The sequence below is a fragment of the Mirounga leonina genome, unplaced genomic scaffold (assembly GCF_011800145.1).
Source record: "Mirounga leonina isolate KUSES-001 unplaced genomic scaffold, KU_Mleo_1.0 Mir_91, whole genome shotgun sequence".
NCBI lineage: Eukaryota > Metazoa > Chordata > Mammalia > Carnivora > Phocidae > Mirounga > Mirounga leonina.
Genome location: NW_023270839.1, coordinates 30,773,317 through 30,796,726, shown reverse-complemented (window position 1 = coordinate 30,796,726; position 23,410 = coordinate 30,773,317). Strand labels below are relative to the sequence as shown.

At 36.0% G+C, this 23,410-nt stretch overlaps 2 protein-coding genes across 6 annotated transcripts in view; one reads left to right on the top strand and one right to left on the bottom strand.

Annotated features, from left to right (window-relative positions):
• CCPG1 (cell cycle progression 1) overlaps nucleotides 1-13,802 on the top strand; it is a 41,469-nt gene extending 27,667 nt beyond the window's left edge. For 2 of the 4 annotated variants that reach the window (XM_034993857.1, XM_034993859.1), the window contains 5 exons: nucleotides 1,631-1,882; nucleotides 3,036-3,062; nucleotides 6,125-6,246; nucleotides 9,318-10,726; nucleotides 13,046-13,802. In XM_034993857.1, coding sequence (XP_034849748.1) covers nucleotides 1,631-1,882; nucleotides 3,036-3,062; nucleotides 6,125-6,246; nucleotides 9,318-10,726; nucleotides 13,046-13,235 — 2,000 coding nt within the window. In that variant the 3' untranslated portion in view covers nucleotides 13,236-13,802. The remainder of the gene's footprint in view (nucleotides 1-1,630; nucleotides 1,883-3,035; nucleotides 3,063-6,124; nucleotides 6,247-9,317; nucleotides 10,727-13,045) is intronic. The other 2 variants (XM_034993858.1, XM_034993860.1) reach the window with 1 other exon arrangement.
• The window catches only part of PIGB (phosphatidylinositol glycan anchor biosynthesis class B), a 46,307-nt gene continuing 29,113 nt past the window's right edge, over nucleotides 6,217-23,410 (bottom strand). The window contains exons 10-12 of one of the 2 annotated variants that reach the window (XM_034993862.1): nucleotides 16,785-16,998; nucleotides 14,673-14,853; nucleotides 6,217-6,437 (exon numbers count right to left, since the gene is read on the bottom strand). In XM_034993862.1, the coding sequence (XP_034849753.1) occupies nucleotides 6,420-6,437; nucleotides 14,673-14,853; nucleotides 16,785-16,998 (413 nt within the window). In that variant the 3' untranslated portion in view covers nucleotides 6,217-6,419. Of the gene's footprint in view, nucleotides 6,438-13,793; nucleotides 14,138-14,672; nucleotides 14,854-16,784; nucleotides 16,999-23,410 lie in introns of those variants that run through there. The other variant, XM_034993861.1, reaches the window with a different exon arrangement.

The following is a 23,410-nucleotide window of genomic DNA, read 5'->3' as shown; positions in this document are numbered from 1 at the left end:
TTAAGCTTATTGCATGCCTTTGCCTTGCCTGCATCTTGGACTATGGGCCAAATTAAGCTTTGAAAGAAATTTAGAACTCAGAATATTTTAGCTGTTGGATGTATGGGTTAAAAAAGACGGAAGCATTAGATAAGGATATGAATTTATTAATATGGATTAGGCTGGCTTGTTTACTTAGAATCATAATGAAGGCAGTATGCTAACGTAGAATTAAATTTATTTAAGGAGTTTTGACAAATGGTTTGTTTTTACATTTACCCATCTTAAATACTCCAGCCATGATCTTGAATGCCTTTGTATTATGTAATGCTTTGTTTAAGTCTTCCTTTCTTTCTCTTTGTCCAAGAAATGTAACCTCACAGCTGAGGCGACGGCATCTGGGAAAAACTAGTGATCAAGAATAACCAGATAAACATGATGGGCATAAGGGTCATGACCAAAAGATCTTTCAGTGGCATCTGTATCACTAAATATTAGGAATATTCCTTCATTCAGTAGTTCTTTTTGTCTTTGTGTGTGTTGTTGTCGGTGTGAAAGTTAACTGAATCCTCTGTGGCCCATCTTTAAAAAGTACTGGCTGCCCCAAGTCACCAGCTTTCCTGTGGCATGGATAGCCTGTCGTCTGAAGAACTGTTTTGCTTTTCTGAAGCATGTATGTTTGTTATTGGGAGCTCTTTGTTTCAAATTGAGGTTCACATTTTACTGTTGGTGCTTGCTTTTTTTTTTTTGTCCTTCTAACTGGCCTGTGGAAATTATTACTGAGCCATCTAACTTTCGGTGTCAACATGTAGTTTATTGATTGATGGAACAGTGTTAACAAGTTCTACATTTGAAGAAAACTGAAAGTGATTTTGTTAGTGGATATATTACCAGGACTTAAGATTTCTTATGGATTTTGTTGTTGTTTACTGTTCTTTTCATAAAGGAGCAGCACCAGACTAGTCCTTACTATCGGAGATAGCTGTTGTGTCACTTCCTCATGCTGACATATTTACTAGAGGGTAAAATTCATAACCTTCTAGTAAGAGTGGCAGTCGAAGGGAAGGGCTCATCTGACTTCTGGAAACCTGTGTTAAACTATAGTGCTGTGAATGTTGATTGTGGACTCATAAAGGATGGAAATGAAACTAGGGTCCAGATACACCCAAGAAAACTTTTGGTAGTTACTGTACTTTGTAAATCACAGGAACTTTTCGTATACCTCCCTGTGTTCCTTAAACAGCTGAGCTTAAATGATGTCTATTTGAAATTGAATGAAGAGAGTTTTTTTTTTTCTTTCCAGAAACAGTATCTGTTTATGGCTGTAATAGCAAAGAAATTTAATAGGCTATGAGAATGATTGTTCTAACAGTGTAAACTATAAGAGAAGTTTAAAAAATAAAACCAGCTAGACCCTCAAAGGCACAGAATATGATTAATAGATTCTTATGTATCACAATTGAAATCTTTTATGTTTTGGCTTTATGTTGATAAACTTGAAAACTTGAGTTTTTATTTGTGTTGTTTTGTTTTTGTTTTTGGCTGTCTTATGTAAAAGGGCATGTAGGGATGGCATTGATTATTCTAAATCATATTTATTGGAAAAGCTATTCTAAAATTTTTAATATTTACATTTTTCTTTTTAAAATAGTATTTTCATCCCAGCCTAGCGACGATGAATCAAGTAGTGATGAAACCAGTCATCAGCCTAGTCCTGCTTTTAGACGCCGCCGCGCTAGGAAGAAGACTGTCTCTAGTTCAGAATCTGAGGAACGGCTACTCCCCGAACAAGAAACTGAACCCTCTAAGGAGTTGTGTAAACGCCAGTTCAGCAGTGGTCTCAATAAGTGTGTTATACTTGCTTTGGTGATTGCAATCAGCATGGGATTTGGACATTTCTATGGTAAGTGTTTGAAAATTTGTTACATGTAAACAAATGGTGTGTATGGGCACTTGGCTAAGAGAGGAATTCTGGGATCTGTTTTTAGTGTCATCATTAAATATATGTCCTTGGAAAGCTTGCAATCTATTTGAGCCTCAGGTTTCTCATTTGGAAAATGGGGATAGTGCTACCTATCTCACAAAGCTGTTTTCCCTTAGGTTAGGTGGTATTTAAGAAATGTAGGGATTTTTAGCATGCATGTTTGTTTATTTTTTAATTTTTTTAAAGATTTTGTTTATTTGAGAGAGAGAGAGCAGAGTGAGAGCACACAAGCAGCAGGGAGGGGCAGAGGGAGAGGGAGAAGCAGGCTCCCTGCTGAGCAGGGAGCCCCATGCCAGGACCCCAAGATCATGACCTGAGCTGAAGGCAGACGCTTAATGACTGAGCCACCCAGGTGCCCCTAAACTTTGCTTGTTATTATCCTTACTAGTATTTATGTATATTATCTTTAATGCAAAGCCTTTTAAAAGTGTCTTAGATGAAAAGAGGAAGGAATTCCATGTGGTGTAATTTTTCACTGGGGAGGAGTCTTATTTAACATGTCTGTTTGTACAAAGATTAGACTGTTTGAGAACTGAACATTTCACACTCATTCACACACTCTGTATTAGAATTTTGAAAAAACACTTAAACGTTTTAGATCTTGTCAACTTTACAAATTTCAATTTGCCGTACATGAAGTACTTCTAGGTTTTTGCTGATAGGATCCACAATTTAACTTTTGGAATATTCCTGTTTTGCTAGTTCCCCCTTTCAACAATGTCTTCCTTATGCAAAAATTGAAGAGTTACATGTACGCTTTGTTAATATGTGGAAAAGATACATTAAAAGCATACATAGTGTAATGTTAGAATAAACAAGACATTCAATACTTGTTTAAAGTCAGAGTCAGTAAAATGTGTTTCTTCTTATTTAACTTTATATTGATAAAAATGAGCTTTTAGACTCCTGGTGGATGCCTGCTTGACTTTAATGCTGAGATACTATAATTTGTATCCTCCCTTGAAGTTTATTGTAATGAGATTTGACTTGAAGTAATATGCTTACTTTTGTTTATTATCTAGCTGGAACAAATGTATGAATGTATTTTTGAGAGTGATCTTTTTCCCCACAGGTAAACATGGAAGTAACAAAGGAGAAGGTCTTATCTTAATCTTTTTTTCTTATTAAAAAAATTGGACAGTGATTTAATGTTGATCCAGATTGCATTAAAACCCCATCAATTGCATGACCTTTAAGTATTTTGTAGAACAATGTAGAGAGGAGTGCTCTCAAAATTGAGAAATTGCTGCTCTATTTAAGATTTTGGTTACTTGTAAAATTTACTTTAATGATATCTTTTCAGAATATGAAAAGCCTGGGTAATATGTAATAGTTTTGCATGGTGATGAGATTGGCTCAGTGAACATATAAAAACTGTTAGTTTTTCAAGGGCACTGTTTAAAGGACATCATGTTTTTGTCTTAATTCTGGCACTGATATCAACACTTTAAGAGCTCCTTTGAATTGATTTCAGAGCCAGTTTGAATTTCTCATGCACCATGAAGTTAGTCACTGCATACTCCATAATCAATCGTTTGCTTACTAATTATTTAACAAAAACATACTTTAAATAATTACTCAGAACATTCGCCAACCTCAGCTCTTTATAAATTTGGAGAATTAGATCTATTCCAGAAGGAGGGGAAAATTAGGATTGAGGGTAGTAAAACAGATTACTACAGGTATTTGGTACTGCTTCAGGTACAAAAGTTAAAAAAATCTTCATGTATGAAGCACCTGTCTTCCTGATGCTTTCTTTACATTGTAGGCTATCCATATTCTAAATCAACAGTGGAGTTCAGTTGATTCAATTTTCTCATGGAGTTACTTTAAGTATTGATAGGCTACCCTGCTCTTCAGACACTGTAACAGAATGTATCTACAGTGCTGAGTTATGTAGCACAGAAAAGAATCATAGCTCAAAAACTATACTTACTGAGTCATCCTGGAGGTGGTAGGATTTGAGCAGGGTCTGGTCTTACGCTTATGCTAGGCAGAAGGAAAGTGGAGCATTCCAGCAATGGAGAACCTGACAACCTGAAAGTAAACTTTGCTGGGTTTGGGAGCAAGGAGAAAACTGGACTACAGCAGAGTAGATAAATTAGAAATAGTGGAGTAAAACGTTCGAGTGCGTGGGCTGGTGTTATGTTGTAAAACATCTTGGAATCTGGGTAAGAGTTTGATTTATAGAGTAACCTCACGGTAATTTTAGAGGAAAAGAGCAAGGAGGCATATGGTATGGGAAAAATTAAGACAGTTAAGAGGGTATGTAATCCTACTATTTGGTGATCAGGCGTTTACAATTATAGTGAAGATGGGGATGGAGAGAAGGTTAGTGAAATAAGGGACACTGAAGTAATAATGGAAAACATAACTTTGAGCCAGGATACTTAACGATATCGGTGGTTTACTTTTTAAATTCCAAGAAGTGTGCTAGCTGCTTTATTTTTGGAATTGGGGGTGTTTCTAGGAAAGTTTTGCTAGATGATAAATAGATGGTGAGCACAGTTTGGTTTGTTTTTATCCAACTTTATTCTAGAATGGTTTAGGGCAGGTGTTAAGGTTCGATTTTTTTTCATGAAGCCTCCCCCAAAATTGTGCCCAAACAGGCAGGTGGATGTATTGGCCGGAAGCTCTGGTAAGATTGGACTCAGAAGAGAAATCTTAGAGCAGTGGTAACAAAAACTGGGTTTTTATGATTAAGATAGGCAGATCTGTAGACATGACAAGAAGGCCAAAGATTGTACCTTGGGTGGTAACACTTTGTAGTTAGGCAGCTAAAGATGTAGGGAAAAAAGCCCCAATAGTTATTAGATAAAGGCCACATAGCCAATATATGTTATGTGATAGTACTGCAAATTCAGATCTCAACACATACTTTTAGGTTATTTTCCAAGGGGTAAAGGAATTCATCCTGTCAGCAGTTTGAAAAAAAAGAGGTTTTCTGTTATTCTGGGAACTGAAAATGAGTTTTCAACACTTAAAAAAATCTGAGATTCTTTTGAGTAATATTGAGACAAATTTGCCATGCTTTTATAAATTGGAAAATTGAAAGAGAGGAAGTGAACCTTAACAGAAGAGTATCATAGCTGGTAACAGTTGTTTGTAATTTGGCAAAAGTTTTCTTTAGTGTTTTTCAAGATTATTGAAGAAATTGAAAGTTAATTTTTTTTAGCAGTAGGGGAAGAAATAGTAAGCTATCATTACATCCTTTCATTACAAAATCCTGTGACATCTTAATAATAATAGTATGCCACTTGGTAGATGTTAAGGTCAAGGTTGCCAAATGCCTTTTGCTTTATTTTTGATTCAGTGTGTGTGTGGTTTTTTTTTTTTTTCTCTCTCATGCATGAAGCATGTAGCAGCACGTGAACAGCATGTCTTGGCAAATTAACATTTTAGTTTTTAGGGTGAAAATATAGGGAATCCTATAGTTGGTTTAAGATTTATCACCGCAGGGATGGGGGTGATGGTACTCTAGGACAGACCTAACTAATGCAGAACTCTTAAACGATTTGGCTGTGAGAATAGTGAGTAATCACAGCCAGTTTTTTCCTTGTTGTACTTTATGGGCTGTGTTACATCATTTACTAGGCAAATAGAGTGAGAAAAAAGAGACATTCTTATTTTTCCTTATTGACTTACATCCTGTCAATAGATTCCATGGTTTGTTTCTTTCCCTGCTGAAGACAACACTTTATGTACCGCAACAATCTCTCAAAAACAACAAACTTGAGTGCCCTCGATATAGTAAGATTAAAAATAAAAGCTTTTTTAATTTTTTTAAGAGTAACGTAGGTTGGCTTGTTTTAGTCAAAAGGATAGTGAACTACTTAAATGTCCCTTGGTGTATGCTAAATAAAAAAAAATATATATTAACCTACTTGGGCTGATCTATATTAACATCCATCCACCACCATTTGATGAATGACACCATGAGATTTTACTTAATCTTTTGTTTATATAATCAGAGTTTTTATAGAACTGTGAAATGCTGGCCTTAAAATGATCCTATCCAGATTAATCAGTTAAATATATACAGATTAAGTGTTTTATTATATGTTTTAAAATATTGGTCACCATAACATTTCTCATATATATATATATATGTGTGTGTGTGTGTGTGTGTGTATATCCCTAATAAAAATTTTCATTTTTCAGGCACAATTCAGATTCAGAAGCGTCAACAGTTAGTCAGAAAGATACATGAAGATGAATTGAATGATATGAAGGATTATCTTTCCCAGTGTCAACAGGAACAAGAATCTTTTATAGATTATAAGGTATGTACTACTAACAAACTTTATGAAAAAGAATTGTTAGCCAATAAAATTCTAGGACTATTCAGATACAAGTACAAAGCAGATTAGTGAGTCAGTAGTAACAATAATACTGTAATTGTTGATTACTTAACTGTGTCCGAGTCATTGCGAGTACCTCACATATAGTATTTCTCTTATTGCTTACCATAGCCCTGTGAATTAAGCAAGTATTAGCTTCATTTCATAGATGGGAAAGAGGTTCAAAAAAGTTAACTTCTCGGGGCACCTTGGTGGCTCAGTCGTTAAGCGTCTGCCTTAGACTCAGGTCATGATCCCAGGGTCCCGGGATCGAGCCTCGCATTGGGCTCCCTGCTCAGCAGGAAGCCTGCTTCTCCCTCTCCCACTCCCTCTGCTTGTGTTCCCTCTCTTGCTATGTCTCTCTCTGTATCAAATAAATAAATAAAATCTTTAAAAAAAAATAAAAAGTTAACTTTTCCAAGGCTAGCAATTGGCAAAACTGAATTTATTTGACTTCAAAGATGTTATTTCTAACTACTATAATTAACATTATTTTTAATTAATAATATATATAGGAAACATTATTAATATTATTTTTACAGAACTAACAAAACATTTTCAGTCAGTGAGAAAAAGGAGAGTTTGTAGCCTCTCTCTAAGATCTTTCCCCGATCAAGGGAAATAATCAGCCAGTCCTTTTTCTTCAGTTTCTCATTGGGTCTGATGGAAAAGAGAGCATGTTATACTTGCCTCCCTAAACTCACCTAACATCAGCAGGACTGTGCTGTCCATTAACACCTGTGTGGGTTTATGAGGACCAGTGTAATAGCTGGTCTCTTCTCTGGTTCTTCACAAGAAGGGTATAGGGCTTGTAGAAAAAACTCAGGTAGAAAAGTAAACAGTTCCTTTTTCCTTCCATTCCCCCCAAATTTCCCTCACAATTTATGTATTCCTTATAGGGCTATGATTATATTTCTTTAGAAGACAGAATCCCACTTGACATCTGGATTATGTCTTTTTTCAGGCAGGGACTACTGAAGTTATTTGTAAATAGTGTAGTTTTTCCTACCTTGATCAAAGGATGTTATAAAAAGAGTAGGCATTTTCTTCTTCACCACCATGGTTTCTGGTTCCATAGGATGATGTTGGCTTTTAGAAGACTGACTCTGCATAGATCTTTATTGAGTCGGTTCTTGTAGGCCTCTTACCTCCAACTATTAAATGTGGTTTGGATTTTGAAGCTTCATGGGAGACCTGCCCAGGATTTGCTTATCAGGCACTTCAAGATTATGAAGTTTACTGAATGCAGAATATACCCTCCAATCATTCTGTGGTCCCTTGTGCTTTTGCATTTAAAGATAATGCTACATTAGTCTGTACTACTCCATGGTCCACTTCTTTTATTTATTTATTTATTTACTTACTTACTTACTTACTTACTTACTTACTTACATATAATGTATTCTTTGTTTCAGGGGTACAGGTCTGTGATTCATCAGTTTTACACAATACACAGCGCTCACCACAACACATACCCTCCCCAGTGTCCATGGTCCACTTCTGTTGGGTACTCAAAACTTGTTTTCTCTCCAGATGAAATGATTATAATGAAATTTTTAAACAAATTTCTTTAGAGAGAGACAGAGAGTACAAGCAGGGCAGGGGGGTGGGGTGCAAATGGTGAGGGAGAGACTCCTAAGCAGGCTCCACGCTCAGCCCCAACTCGAGGCTCAGTCTCAGGATCCTGAGATCATGACCTGAGCCCAAATCGAGTAGGATGCTTAACCGACTGAGCCACCCAGGCACCCCTGGTTATTGTGAAATTTTAAATTTTAATTTGTTCTTTGATGACTAATGAACCAGATAGCGAACCATCCATTTCAGATGGTTATTTTCAAGTGGAAATACTGTCATTTTCCTAAAGGACATTTTTCTTTTGTTTCTATATATCCGATTTTTTGGTCTGATTCAAATGGGATAACTGTAATGTCTGTGGTAAATTAAGTAAAATTTAAGGATCATTTGCTGATTTATATATAAGGTATTTTAACTGACTGGATAATGCTATAACCATTAGCCTATTTAAGCATATTGTTTAGTTTCTTGCTGTTTTGGTGAAAGTTTGTTACTAATATATATGTTGAAAGAGATATTCAAGGCTACTTTGAAATGCAGCAAAATTTTGTAAACCTAATTGAACATGGTTTCCTCTCTTTCAAGGGTGCTTACTTCAGAGTTACATTGCTAATCTGGTGATATTCTCTTCAGAAGATTATTTGAAATCGGAGAAATTAGTTATAAATGTTACCAAGATTCAGTCCTCTAAGAAGTGCTGAGAGAACTTGTAGGACTTACCTGAACTTACTTTGGGATGTTAATTGGCACAGGGTGAAGATCTTTCAGATAGGACTAAGATTACTGAAATGTTTTCCTTTCAAAGAGTGCCGAGAATATAAATAGAATTTTTTGAATCCTCAGGTCATCTCTAGCTATAATTTTCCTTTTTATAAAAGATCATGTCCTTCACCCAAGGGTCAGAGAAGCCTTTAGTCCTGCCTAAATTCTCTTTAGGAGACTTCTCAGGAGAGATTGGAGTTCTGTAGTCAGAAGATAGACCAGTCTCCTTTTCTCCTGACTTTTAAGTGGGCCTAGAAACCATTAAGGCTTTCATATGATTATGGAAAATAATCAGTAATCACTAATAAACACTAATCAGAAGTACCCCTAGCTCTATTTTAGAAATCTTACTAGGGATAAACCAGGCTCTAGCTCATTTTTTCCAGTTTTTAAATCCTTCCAGCGTGCTTGTTATTATTTTGATGTAGCTCTGTGCTGTGCATTTTCTTGCATATGAACCTTGTATTTTCTGATTTTTATGTATTGAAATACATATATATATACTCTACAAATATATATATGTATATATATATATATATACACTACATAAAGGATAGTCTCTGCAGAAATAGATACTAAAAATTTATGAGTATTGGTTACATAGGATTATGTCTTAAAGATTTGAATTGAGCTTTTAAATGAAGCATTTGCATTCTTCTTCTCTTCAAAAAATTTAGTCTTTGAAGGAAAACCTTGCAAGATGTTGGGCCCTTACTGAAGAAGAGAAGATGTCCTTTGAAACTCAGAAAAAGAACCTTGATACAGAAAATCAGTATTTAAGGATATCTCTGGAGAAGGAAGAAAAAGCCTTGTCTTTATTACAGGAAGAGTTAAGGAAACTAAGAGAACAGATTAGGATATTGGAAGATAAAGGGACAGGTACTGAATTAGTCACAGAAAATCAGAAACTTAAGCAGCATCTGGAAGAAGAAAAGCTGAAGACACACAGCTTCCTTAATCAGAGGGAGACTCTTTCGGCAGAAACAAAGATGCTAAGGAGGGAACTGGAGAGAGAACGACTAGTAACCATGGCTTTAAAGGTGGAACTCCAGCAGTTAAGCTCTAGTGAGTCATATGGCAACCCAGACTCTCCCAATGTATTGACTGAAAAAAAGGAAATAGAAGTCTTACGGGAAAGACTCACTGAGCTGGAGCAGAAGCTAAACTTTGAACAGCAGCGTTCTGATTTGTGGGAAAGACTGTATATTGAGGCAAAAGATCAAAATACAAAACAAGAAACCGATGGAAAAAAGAAAGGGAGCAGAGGAAACCACAGGGCTAAAAATAAATCAAAGGAAACATTTTTGGGTTCAGTTAAGGAAACATTTGATGCCATGAAGAATTCTACCAAGGAATTTGTGAGGCATCATAAAGAAAAAATTAAACAGGCTAAAGAAGCTGTGAAAGAAAATCTGAAAAAATTTTCAGATTCAGTTAAATCCACTTTCAGGCATTTCAAAGATACTACCAAGAATATCTTTGATGAAAAGGGCAATAAAAGATTTAGTGCCACAAAAGAAGCAGCAGCTAAAAAACCAACAACAGTCTTTAGTGAATATTTACACCCACAGTATAAGGCACGTACACAAAACCAGAATAAAGGCCCTACTCTGCAAAGAGAGGGAAGGAAAGAAAAGCCAATTCACTTTGAAGAATTTAGAAAAAATACAAATTCACAGAAATGCAGTGCCGAGCATGACTGTAGTGAAAATTATGATTCTTTCAGAAAGTCTTGTTCTGGTGTATTTGAATGTGCTCAACAGGAATCCATTAACCTTTTTAATATGAAAGTGTTGAATCCTGTAAGGATAGATGAATTTAGACAGTTAATTGAAAGGTATTTATTAGAACAACTGGATAGTTTTCATCATTGGAAAGAACTTGATCAATTCATCAATAAGTTTTTCCTAAATGATGTCTTTATACATGATCAGAAGCTCTTCACTGACTTTGTTAATGATGTTAAAGATTATCTTAAAGACATGAAGGAATATCAAGTAGATAATGATGGAGTGTTTGAGAAGTTGGATGGATATATATATAGACACTTCTTTGGTCACACTCTTTCCCCTCCATATGGACCCAGGTCGGTTTACATAGCACCATGTTATTATAATAGTTTTTAACATTTATAGATTGGGTAGCATTTTTATCATTTTAACATCTTGGATTGTTACTATCCTTAAAGTACTTTTTGTAAAGGAAAAAAAAAGTGCTATTTGTAAAAGTACTTTATTGCCAGAGAATTTAGAATAAATTAAGTTGAAAGATAGAATTTTAAGTTAATAGCTATTACAAACTGAAAATTTCATATGATCAGTTTGACTTGAGCAAATAGTTTAATTTCTGCCTTAAAAATGAGCTAAGGATATGCAAATCCTATTTTAGCCTCTTGTTTCTTTTCATTCTAGTTTATATGAAAAGATAATCATCTTAAGTGAAATGATTTTTCTTTGGTCTTTTATTTATTTACTCACTTTGGGAAGCTAGGGTGAACAATACAGATTTCAGTCCGAAATCAGAAGAGCTCATATGTAACAATTTGAATTGGCCCCCTTATTTGTCTATTCCATTTACCAACTAAATTATGATACTTAATACAGTTACTATACAATTATTGTTCATAAAGGTAGAGGCAAACTTAGTAAGCCACAAGTTATAATGTGTGTGTTTATATACATAATTTCTAAAAATAACTCGCTTATCAGCTTTATATTCTGTAACATGAAACTCGCCTAATCTTCAAATGTTAGCTTTATTTTTTATCTTTGAGTTATATTTATCTTTTTTGAATAAATGTAATGTGTCTATAAAATAATGAGACTGATTCTGATGTCTTTAGTCTTCAAATATCTAGTGCCTAAATGAGCAAAACATTGTGAGGCTGCCCTGACAAAACATGAAAAATTCTTGTCATCAAGGAGCTCACAAGCTTTTGGAGAGTTAGGTAAATATAAGAAATGAAATGGAGGTATTGGAGGCACATTGTATATGGCGGCCTCAGCCTGGAGATGTTTGGGAAGGCTTCAGGGTGAAGTGATCTTTGAACTGCACTTTAAATTGGTTTTTGAAGGCGAATTGGGAATTTGCTAAGCAGATAGAGTAGGACATTCTCTCTCAAAGAGAACTTCATTTGCATAGATTTGGAGAAGTGAAGACAGGCCACTTTAAGGAAGCAAGGTAGTGCTGGGGTATGAAAAGAAAAGATACAGATCTTTTGTGAAGATCTGAAGGACCTCATTTTGTGCTAAAGGACTTGCCTCATTGCATTTTGGATCACTGGCAACAGCCTGGAGGGTTGGTTGGAAAGAGTGAAGCTAGAAGCTAGCCGGTGGTCTTTGGAAAAATACAGACATGAGCTGAAGAGTATCTGAACTAGGGTAATAGTAGGAGTGGGAAGGAGACAGATTTGAATAATATATAATTTGAATAATATATAATATATAATAAGTAAAATTGGTGGTATTTCTTGTGAAAGAGAAGTAGAAAGTAACAATTGCAGATTTCAGGGTTGGGTCACTAGTTGGATAGTGGCATCACTAAGATAAGGGATACCAGATGTTTTGGGTAAGGGGAATTGGAAAAGAGAATTGTGCTTGTAGCTACCTATCGACAGCCAAGTGGAAAGAATTAGTTGGCCATTAGTTACAGGACTCTTTCTAGCCCAGACTGTGTGTGTGTGTGTGTGTGTGCATGCGTGTATAGATTGTCTAGGCTGGGGGTGTTTTATCAGACTCCTGGGGCACACTAACACCTACGGGGTTGTAGAGAAAGAAGGCTGAGAATACCAGAGTGTGGCGGCAAGAAAATCCAAAGATCATCTCAAGTGAAAAGAATATATAAGGATGTCAAGTGCTTTAAACCTTAAACAAGAGACTGGATTTCTTGGTTGGGAATTGGGTGGCTGTGAATGGCATTATGGAGTGTTTCAGTGAGGTAGTGACAGAAGCAGCCTGATCATAGGGAGTTTGGGGAAAGCAGTAGAAATAGATGTTGTTTATGAACCTTAGCTGTGGCTGTAGGAGAGCAAAAAGAAAAAGAGACTTTATTTAGTTTGTAGGAGATATATACATATTCCAGCTGAGGGATGAAGCCAATGGCGAGGGATTGATTTTGAACGAGAGGAGAAATAATGGAAACACATCTCATTATTTTATTGTCACATTTCTATTTAATCTGTTGAGTATTTCCCCTTTTTGCCACTACAGTATGTTTGTCTATTTTTTCTGTAGGATAAAAGTATAATACTGAATCTTTTTGGTATGGTTGTGTTAGGATTATACTTCAGATTAACATCCTTTTTCAGAGTGTTCAGATAATAGATTAATGGAGAAAAAAACATTAAAATTGTTTCTTGTTTAAATTTAACTCTAACATAGATGAAAAATGTGTTTACTGCTTTCAGTCGACCAGATAAAAAGCAACGTATGGTAAATATTGAAAACTCCAGGCATCGAAAACAAGAGCAGAAGCACCCTCAGCCACAACCTTATAAAAGGGAAGGTAAATGGCATAAATACGGTCGCACTAATGGAAGACACATGGCAAATCTTGAAATAGAATTGGGGCAGTTACCTTTTGACCCTAAATATTGATCATCATGATTAAGTTAAATTAGAAAACGGTAACAGAAACATGGATGCTTTCTACAGTGTTTGGTGTTGAAACTAAAAGGAAATTATCAAGATAATGTCTATCATTTCTAAGTATCAATTTGATGACTTTATTATTTAGAAGCATCAAGCAAAAGCTTACTAACTTGCATTTTCCTTATAGTTTAGCTTTGCTGAATTTTTTTTTGGCACTGGAAATGTTCAACTGTAGTTTTAAGGAAGCCGGGCATGCAACAGATTTTGTGCATGAAATGAGTCTTCCTTTCAACGTATGAGTTTAAAGCAAGTTCAGATCATATGACAAAGTGTAATTAACACTGATATTTATGTTAAATTTGCAGTAGAGCTTGAAAAAAGTACATTTTGATGGAATTTCATCTTTAACATTCTATAATCTTACACCTGCTTCTTGTCTTTTTGTGGGTTCGAGCCCGTTGACTTGTGAAGAATTTGCTGCCTTCTTATGAGCTTGCTTGCTTGTTCTTTTGTGAAATTTCTTGAACATCTGAATATTGTGGAAGAAACAATAAAACTACACCATGAGGAAAACTAAAGGTCTTTATTTAAAATCTGGCATTTGTATTAATATATTTTATACTTTGTGATATTTGGTAAAGCAGTTCAGTGGTTTTTTGCTAGTTACATGAATCTTACGCAGTGTTTACAGGCATATTTATGCAGCATCTGAATGTCTGTACCCAGCAATATCTATTTCTTTAGGAAAGATTTAAACACAGTTCAGAATTTTATCTTCTGTTGAGTGTCCCCTTTAATTTCCGTTCATAGACATATATGTGACTTCCAGTTTGACCTTCTGGCAAGTGAGTGTGGAAGAACACAGCAGTTCTCTCATAGTTGCTTGAAATTAAGAAAGCACTTATTTCCTAGAAGTAAATAAATGTTTAAGTAAATAAAGGCTACATTTTCTGAGTACTGTTTCAAGAATTTTAGAATGACCTGATTTGTGCCTCTACCACTTTTTTCTTAATAAAACTATAGTTTCTTTTTAATCAATTGATTTTAGAGAGGGAGAGAGAGCACAAGTGGGTGGGGAGGGGCAGAGGGAGAGAGAATCTCAAGCTGACTCTGCACTGAGCACGGGCCTGACACAGGGCTCAATCTCATGACTCAGATGACTGTGAGATCATGACCTGAGCCGAAACCAAGAATCAGACACTTAACCAACTGTGCCACCGAGGTGCCCCAAAGCAATATAGTTTCTTAATAAAGAATTAACTCATGGTAAGTAACATATATATCTTGGTAGTTATAGAACTGGGATAGATTTTGACCAGGGAAAAGAACCAATTACAAAATATGGGGCTTGAAAGGAACCATAAAAAAGTTACGTTGTCTGTTTACCTGAGTGCTAAACCGGAGGTGAAATAGTGAGTTTTCCCCTTTTTCATGTTTCCTTACCTCCTCTAAAATGCTGAAGATGATCAAGTGAGTAGGCAATGTTGAATCACTGTGAAACTCTTTATCTAGCCAGTTTAAGGGATTCAGATAGAATATATCTGCTTCATCAAGGTACTGGCTTTTTCCAGTCAGGTCTGGGGGACATTGGAGAAATCTCATTGGAAGTGGGTAGTGGACATGGCTGTAAAGAGAAAGTTACCATTATAGTTACATGAAGTTAAAAAGGTGAAAGTTTTCCAATTACTCTCAAGATTTATCATGTTCACATAACAAAATGTGAAGTCTGAATCTAAACTGGGTCCCATTAAGGTTAAGAAGCAAGCCTTTAATGTAGTTTTCTCAGAGATGTACAGTAGGATTCTTAGACCACGTGCCTGCGCAGCAGCCTTCAAGTCCAAACTAATGCATGAAACTCCATTTCAAGATGGGATAGAAAGTCAGCAGCGTGGGAGACCCCATATTCTCCAACCTTAGTATGCTTTTCCAGGAAAGGCCTGAAGTGGGTGACTTATTAAGAGAATAATTATCCATAGGCTTAATTGGCAAGGTAGAAAACTTCATGAACCAGAGAAAAGGATTCTTGCTTTCTTCCCTTTCTGCTCTGAAAGGGGATGGATCACATCTTTGAAAGGTGGTTCCTGTATGGGTTTTGTTGTTGTTGTTGTTCTATATTTATATAAATAGATTGGGTGATAGAGAGCAGCATATGTTCACTGATTCAAATCCAAGTAAGTAATGGTTTTATTGTGGCATAGAAAGACTAGACTGCAGTAAAAAAGATGGATTGATGAATTATGACAACTTAAGCCAGTTACTTGGGCCCGGCATAAGCCATGTTTATAACTGCCTAAGGAAAAATAAACATGTGATAGAGGTTTATGTTATCTATGAACTGCATACAAAGTAAATTTACACAAGACCTAACACTTGACGACTTGTATAATTTAGGAGAGGAAGGTCTTGCTTCAGGGAGAAAACCAAAACAAAGCTGAGAAAACAGCTGTAAGCTTTCTACTCCAAAGTAGGCATTATAGATATTTTTTGCTCCATTGTGCAGTTTGAAAAATGTAAGATGAGAACTTGATGAACTACTCAAAGCCTGAGACATCAGCTATACAACCATGTACGGAAAGCATCTTGAAGTCTTTATAATTCCTGTTCTCTGCCGAGTTACTGCTAATGTGAGCATGGAGGGAGAGTGAGTGTCCTGCTCTCAGCTCTAGTCTTTTTTATATAGTAGGTGAACCTCAATTTGAAGGGGTATTTGGGTCGGACATCTAACCTGTGGCTTTTGCTAGGCAGTCCCAACTTTCCAAATTGTGTATTAATGATTGGCATTAATGATTCAGTTAATTTAACGCTTTTGCAGAACTCTACTTATCTTAAAATGATAACAGCTTTGATACTCAGTTAATTGAATGTGCACATGGAAAATTAACTTCAGACTGTTTAAAGCCAGGTTAAGTAGATGTAGAACTTTTTCAAGGAAAGCAGTTTGCTTTACATAACCTTGTACTGTTATTAGGCAATTGGAAGCAGAGGACCAGATGGATTTCTGTTTAAATGTCCTGCATAGTAAAGGCAGTTTTAGTGTTGTATTTCTCAGAAATACTTAATTCAAGCTTAGAATATCATCTAATTGAATTTCCTAATTTTTATAGGTGGAACAACTAATATAAATAGAGATTAAAAAAAGACTGGTTTAAGACCAGGGCAGTGGTCCAGCAGTAAATGTGGCGTAGAATCTAGTGTTTTGAGATTAATTAAAAATTTTAAAAATAGAAGATGTATTACAAAGATTTGTAGTAAGCTCAATGGTAATTTCTTTTAATACGGTTACCTTCAAATAACCTCTAAAATATTTTATATTACATTTAAAGCAGATCATTTAAATGTAAGTCATTCATATTTTAAAATTTTATTTAAAAGTGATATATGATTTTTATTGACCTACTTCAAGTAGCTTTTAAAATTCAGTGAATATATATGGATAGAAGTTTCAGATTTCTTAGTCATTTGATCAGTTATCAATTAAACTCAGGAACCTGAAAGGAATTTTGAAGTAGTTCGTTTCATTTTCTTAATAGCACATAGTGGAACAACTTTTATTACCTATAATAAGGAGTAGAGTGGCAGGGCATCATTATAAATACTGAAGCTGGAGATTTATTGGGATTATTGTAACAGAGTTCTTGAATATGAGTCATGACATCAAGAGTACCCCGTTGATGAACTAAACCAGTATAGAGGGCAAGGAGCATATTCGATAAAAACAGGAAACTGAGAGCTGGTTTCTTCCACGTTTTCAGGTGGTTTAGTGAGTACCCTGTAGGAAGACAGACATGTTGAACCATAATACTGGCATTCTTGTTTTAGGATAGCTAAGGAAATGTTAACTGCAAATACATTTGTAATCTTTAATGGAAGTAGCACAAACTGAAATGGTGTCATGGGGAAACAAGAAATGAGCAATAGGTATCTTTATAATTTCTCTAACCATTCACTGTCCTTGTCCTCAGGTCTTTACCTTTTTCTAGAAAGAATTGAAGGATAGTGGGAAAAGAATGGCGGAGTCCAGCAAACCCAAATTTGAATTCTAACTCTGGCACAGGTTGCTTTCTTTACTTTGCTGAGAATTATTTTCCCCATCTGCAAATGGGATAACAGTAACTTTTCCAAGTGTTAGAAAAAACTTACATCCAGTGCTTGTCCTGGTACATAGTAGTTCATTTGTCTCTTCTCTTTAATCTCCCAAGCACTAGCAATGGATGGTGTACATATAAGTCTCCATAATTCTGGAGGAAGTGTGGCAGAGTGTCCTTTTAGGAAAATACACCACTGAGCGATTTTCAGTAGTTACCCATGCCACCATACATAGAGTATTTTTTTCTGAAAGAAGTATGTCTTTTCTTTCACCACAGTGTTGGGCAATTTGGAGATGCTGAACAATTTCTTTTTTAATTTGTAAAAGTAATTCTTGCGTGTGGCAAAAAAAACAAGCAGAACAAACAGAGTAAATGAAAAGTAAAAGTCCCCCGCCCCCTTCCTATAGTCCTCCTCCCCCGCAGTGGCCACTGATAATGAGCACATAAGGATCTGTCGAAAATACCCATAAAAAAACAGCCCTTTGCCCTGGAAAAGAATAAGCTTATTAATGAACTTGGCATTTTGTTCATACTCCCCATGTCCTGTCCCCATGGAATTAGATAATTGTTCTTTTGGAATTTGAGTATCCAGGATCCAGTCTGTGGCTTGCCTGAAATTTTAGCACTAATTCCCACTGGGGCAAAGGCACTGTTTCCCATGATCATCACCTAATTGACTGCTATCAGCTGTCTTAGCTTGGCTCAATTACTGAAAATAACTGAACATGAATAAAATTAATTTTGAACTGTTCCCGTTTAAGGACACTAACATAAAGTTGGCCTAGGAGGGACTGTTTCAAAAACAGGAGTAAATTAAGACCTGTAACTTACTTGAATCACATCTAGTACTTCACATTAACTGAAGACACTCATTCTTTCAGCTTACCATTGTCATAAATTAAAAAGACAGTATGTATTAACATTCAGTTTAGGAAAAACTGAAGATACCTTTTGTTGTACACTTAAATGTATCTTAACTAGGTATGGTGCCTTTACAGCTCTTTTATCTGTCTTCATTGTATACATTATATTGTATATAAATAATATATAATAATTGAAAATTTAGCTATTGAAAATAATAAAATAGCTTCATCTATTCCAAGACATCTGACACCTGCCACTTGATAGCTGAACCAGATTTGGCCAAGAAATCTTTTTTTTATTATTATTATTTTTATTTATTTATTTATTTTTTAAATTTTTTTTTTTAAAGATTTTATTTATTTATACATGAGACACAGAGAGAGAGAGAGAGAGGCAGAGAGAGAAGCAGGCTCCCCGCGGAGCAGGGAGCCCGATGCGGGACTCGATCCCAGGACCCTGGGATCACGACCTGAGCCGAAGGCAGACGCTTAACTGACTGAGCCACCCAGGCGTCCCTGGCCAAGAAATCTTATATGCTCAATTTCATTCCTCCAGGAAGTGTTTTAGATAACATTACCTATAGTTCATTCTGTTCATTAGTTGGACTATCACACATCCCTCTCACTTACTACTACTTGAAATAGCTGATTAGCCAAAACACATTCTAAAAAGTAGTGTGATAAAAAATGTAGGAAGATCAAGAAAATTAAACCTACATTTAAAATATGTCTAAATTTATGTTTGCAGTAGCAAAATGAGGAAACTACTGAAAGTTTGAGAACTAGAATTAGCTTTATTAGAATTGAAATAGAATTCCAGAAGTTCTCTTATAGGTAATAATTCCAGTCACAGAACTAATAGACCAGCAGGCTTAAAAGCTGTGCTTTCTTGGGTAGACAGAAGAAACCAAATATACCTAGTGGCCTCAGATTGCAAAAAGCTATATTAAAGCCTATCCTGGCAAGCACTTTAGAAGACAACTTGCCCTCAGGAATAATCAAATGAAGTGTAACTTGGGCATGTGTGAAATGTTCACTCATCAACAGTCTGTACACTCACTAAATGTTCCTTGAACGCTTTTCAAAAAACGGGCATTAGGGATACAATGGTATGGTGACTGATCTAAAACTGGAGTGCATGGTGGTGAATGCTGTAAAAATGGCATTTTGGGTAAAATGTTGGAAGGAAATGTGCTTATATTTCCAGCTGCTTTAGTACAGAGGAGAGTCTTAAATCAGCTAATGCTTATATTTCATATTGTCTTTGTTGTGATATTAGGATGGATCCTTACAGAGAGAAATGAATCTCCCTATTATTTGGGAAAAAAATACACAGAAAATGTTGGGAAGATAAGGAAAGAAGGAACAGCTGAACAGACTTTCATTTGAATACTCCCAGGGTTTTCAGACTGACACTGAACATTCTCAAGGGGATTTCAGAAACTGGAGTTGTTAAAGGGAGAGTTGGAAATAATTACAGTTACAGTTCTAGTCTGCACCACAAGAGAAGCTTAGGATTCAGTTTTCTTACAGGGAAGCAGTATGATTTCTTCAGTATTTTAAAAAAAGGTAACAAGATCTTAGTAGCTGCTGTCTAGTAAGTCTACGTAACTGTACGTACAAATAATAATGGAGTCCTCACTGAAAGGATCCACCCTAAAATGAGCTAGCTTCAGAATGGGATAGTCAGCACAACGTAATGTAAGCATTATATAACCTGAAATGTGAGACCCCTCTCCCAATTACTGAAGATTCTGCGAACACAAGCTTTCTTCTGTAAACCACTTACGGAAATCTTTCAGCCTCTCATGTAATTTCCATGAGAATAAAGACTTAGTATGAACCCGGGTGACTACTTGTCGGAATCGAAATTCATTCCTTCATTGCACATACAGTAGTCCCCCCTTCTCTGTGGGGGATACATTCCAAGACCCCTGGGGGATGCCTAAAACTGCCAGTAGTACAGAATGCTATACTTTTTTTTTTTTTTTTTTAATATTTTATTTATTTATTTGACAGAGACAGCAAGAGAAGGAACACAAGCAGGGAGGAGCGGGAGAGGGAGAAGCAGGCTTCCCGCCAAGCAGGGAACCTGATGCGGGGCTCGATCCCAGGACCCTGGGATTATGACCTGAGCCGAAGGCAGACGCTTAACGACTGAGCCACTCAGGCGCCCCTATACTCTTTTCCTATACATACCTATGATGAAGTTTAACTTACAAATTAGGCATGGCAAGAGATTAATAATAACTAATAGTAAAATACAATTGTAACAGTATACTGTAATAAAAGTTATATGAATGTGGTCACAAAATTTCTTACTGTACTGTAGCCATCTTCCTTGTGCTGATATGATATGGTAAAATACCTATGTGATATGAAGTATGGTAAATGATGTAGGCATTGTGATGTAGTGTTAGGCTAGCATTGTGATGTAGTGTTAGGCTACTACTGACCTGAGGATAGGTCAGAAAAGGGATCATCTGCTTCTGGATCGCGGTTGGCGCAGGTTACTAAAATTGTGGAAAGTGAGTAGTGAATAAGGGCATGCTACCATAGTAACTCTTTTAACTCAATGCTAAATAACATTCCAGAATTTTTAATTTGCTCCTGTTATCTATGCCAACAAAAAGATACAAAAAAGGAAGTTGTAAGAATTTATAAGACTGATAGTTTATCTCTGGGAAATGGAACTAGATGATTAGAGAATGACACTATAGGGTTTTTTCTTTTTGTACCATGAGTTTATAATAAACCCACTGGGTTCTTATCCAATCACTATCATCAAACCACTGTTACAGTTTTAAATCCATTATGTCCCAGCTGACTACTCTCCAGGATAAAATCTGAAAACTTGAGTATGTAAGGCCCTGCATGAGTTGGTTCCTTCTTTACTCAGCCATATCTCCTAATTGTCATATGATTTATCTTGATACACACAGTTACTTTTTATGTTCTGGATACTTCATGTTACAATCTATTGTTCTGCAAGGACTGATGAATTCCTTCTTACCGAGGTAAGGTTCATTGGAATGGAGGGGATGAGAAAGGGGCCGTTCATTACTGATCCCATCAAACACGGGTAGGAAGGATGCACCCTTGTTTTGACAAGACTTAATAGAAAACCCAATCTAAAAGCCCACGAAAAAGATCTCTACCAAGTTCTACCAATCAGAGATGTTTCTCTGGGAAAGCTGTTCAGTTAACTTAAATTCAGTGTTTACATGAAAAAAATAAAAGGTGGTTTAATTCTGTGATGGAACATACAGGAGAATGGGCCTGGGAAAGAGACTTTATTAAGAACAATAAGGAGAATACTGGGCACAGAGGTATCAGGAAGAATTTTATGTTGCTACTTTGCTAAGGAAGTAAAGCTATTTTCATATAAGTTCTAAGTAATGCCAAAAACAGATGTTTAAGGGCATTATTAACATTTTATGTAAAGAGATAAATTATCAAAATAACCACCTGAAAGAGCATAAGTGCCTCTGACGAGGGGAATTGGGAGGGAGGGCTGGGAACCATTGTTTTTTTAAAACAAACTTATGGAATGGCTTTTGGAACAACATGCATGTGCAGTTTTGATAAAACAATTGGCATATGCAGAAACAGAGACAAGCAAGTCTGTTGGCCACTGTGGTAAAAGCAGATGAAGCAGATACCCAACTTAGAATTAGTAGCAGGTGTTGGAAACCTCATCAACACAAATGACAAGAGGTTCAATTAAAAATTTCAATGTTATTAGACCAATGGCACCTTTCTTTTACAGATAAGGAAACTGAGGCACAGGTTATACAGTTCACTAAGGATCAGAGCCAATTACAGAAGGTATGTTTTCCAGAGTCAGTCCTATTCTGGATAGAACTGAGGGAAATTCAAATTAGGCAAGAGAAGTTACTGTAGATTGAAAAAATGGCTGCAATTATCCCTCTTCATGTGCCCAATCCCTACCTGAGCCTGAAGTTTCTCATCTTTTGAATCTGGCCTGGCTTTGCGACTTGCTTTGACCAAAAGAATGTGGTGGAAGTGACAGCTAACTACAGACGTAGCAAGTTTTAAGCCACTGAGTTTTAAGGTGGCTATTACACAGAAATTGCTGATAGCGTTGTTGTGTTTATGTAAAACTCAGGTTAAGATAGGTCATAAAAGAATAAAAACAGATTTGAGGTACAGTATAATTCATGTAGTTAGAAAAGACACAAACTGGGCCATTTAAAACAACTCCGAAGAGAACTCTTGTCTGACATTGTTCCTGAACATCCAAAGACTAATGTCAGGTGAGCTCACTACTGACTCTTAGTGGGAATACAAGTCTAGGAATGGAAACTTCAGGTCCAAATCAAGGACCTTAGGTAGATGTGTCCAAAGGAGGAATCACATCCACTGAGACGATGAGGGGATTTGTTAGTTCCCAGTCCTTTAGGGATCCTTCTGAGTGGACAGAGGATGGAACAAAGGCCGATTCTTGTTCATTAGAAGGGGATCCTCTTCAACCCTCATCGGCATTTTATCTCAATCTTTGAGATTGGAAACAGGTTACCAAGAACCTGCCGCTTAAAAGATTCATTCTTTTGGACTGGGAATGAGGATTCAGACAACCCAGTCTTCCTCTAAAACACTCTGTAAAGACACAGCACAGAAGTGGAATGCTAGAAAACCTCAAATTATAAAAATGGAATGAAAACCAAGCTCCTTAACTAACCAAACAACACACACAAATACTTGACCTCCAGTATAGCAACACATCTGGGCAGAAACCAGACTTGATTTAATTATAACTCCAACTCAAGTGGTTGTAAAGAAAAATTTTAAATCTGAATAGTGATTTATGAACAGATTTGCAGATTTGCTCTGGTGAATGGGCCCACTATTCTTAAGACTTGCCATATAGCTGTCAGATGCCTATATTTTTTGCCTGCATCTATATATGAAGTGAGACTATAATGACTCAAATTAACTTTGGTTTCAACACTTCAGATGTATCAAATATTTAGATGTCTGTGTGTATATATACATATAAAAATTATGTATGTTGTGTATATAAATTATGTATGTGTTTATATATATAAATTACGTTCATATCTCAAGAGAGTATATCTGAGATCTATAGGAAATGATGTATACTTGGTCAAAGGTGGCTGCTTAACTCAGTGAGTTGTTTGGTTTTTTTTTTTTTAAGTCAAAAGTTTGATATCCTTAACTCCCTAGTTTTTCCCAGCCTCCAAGTCTC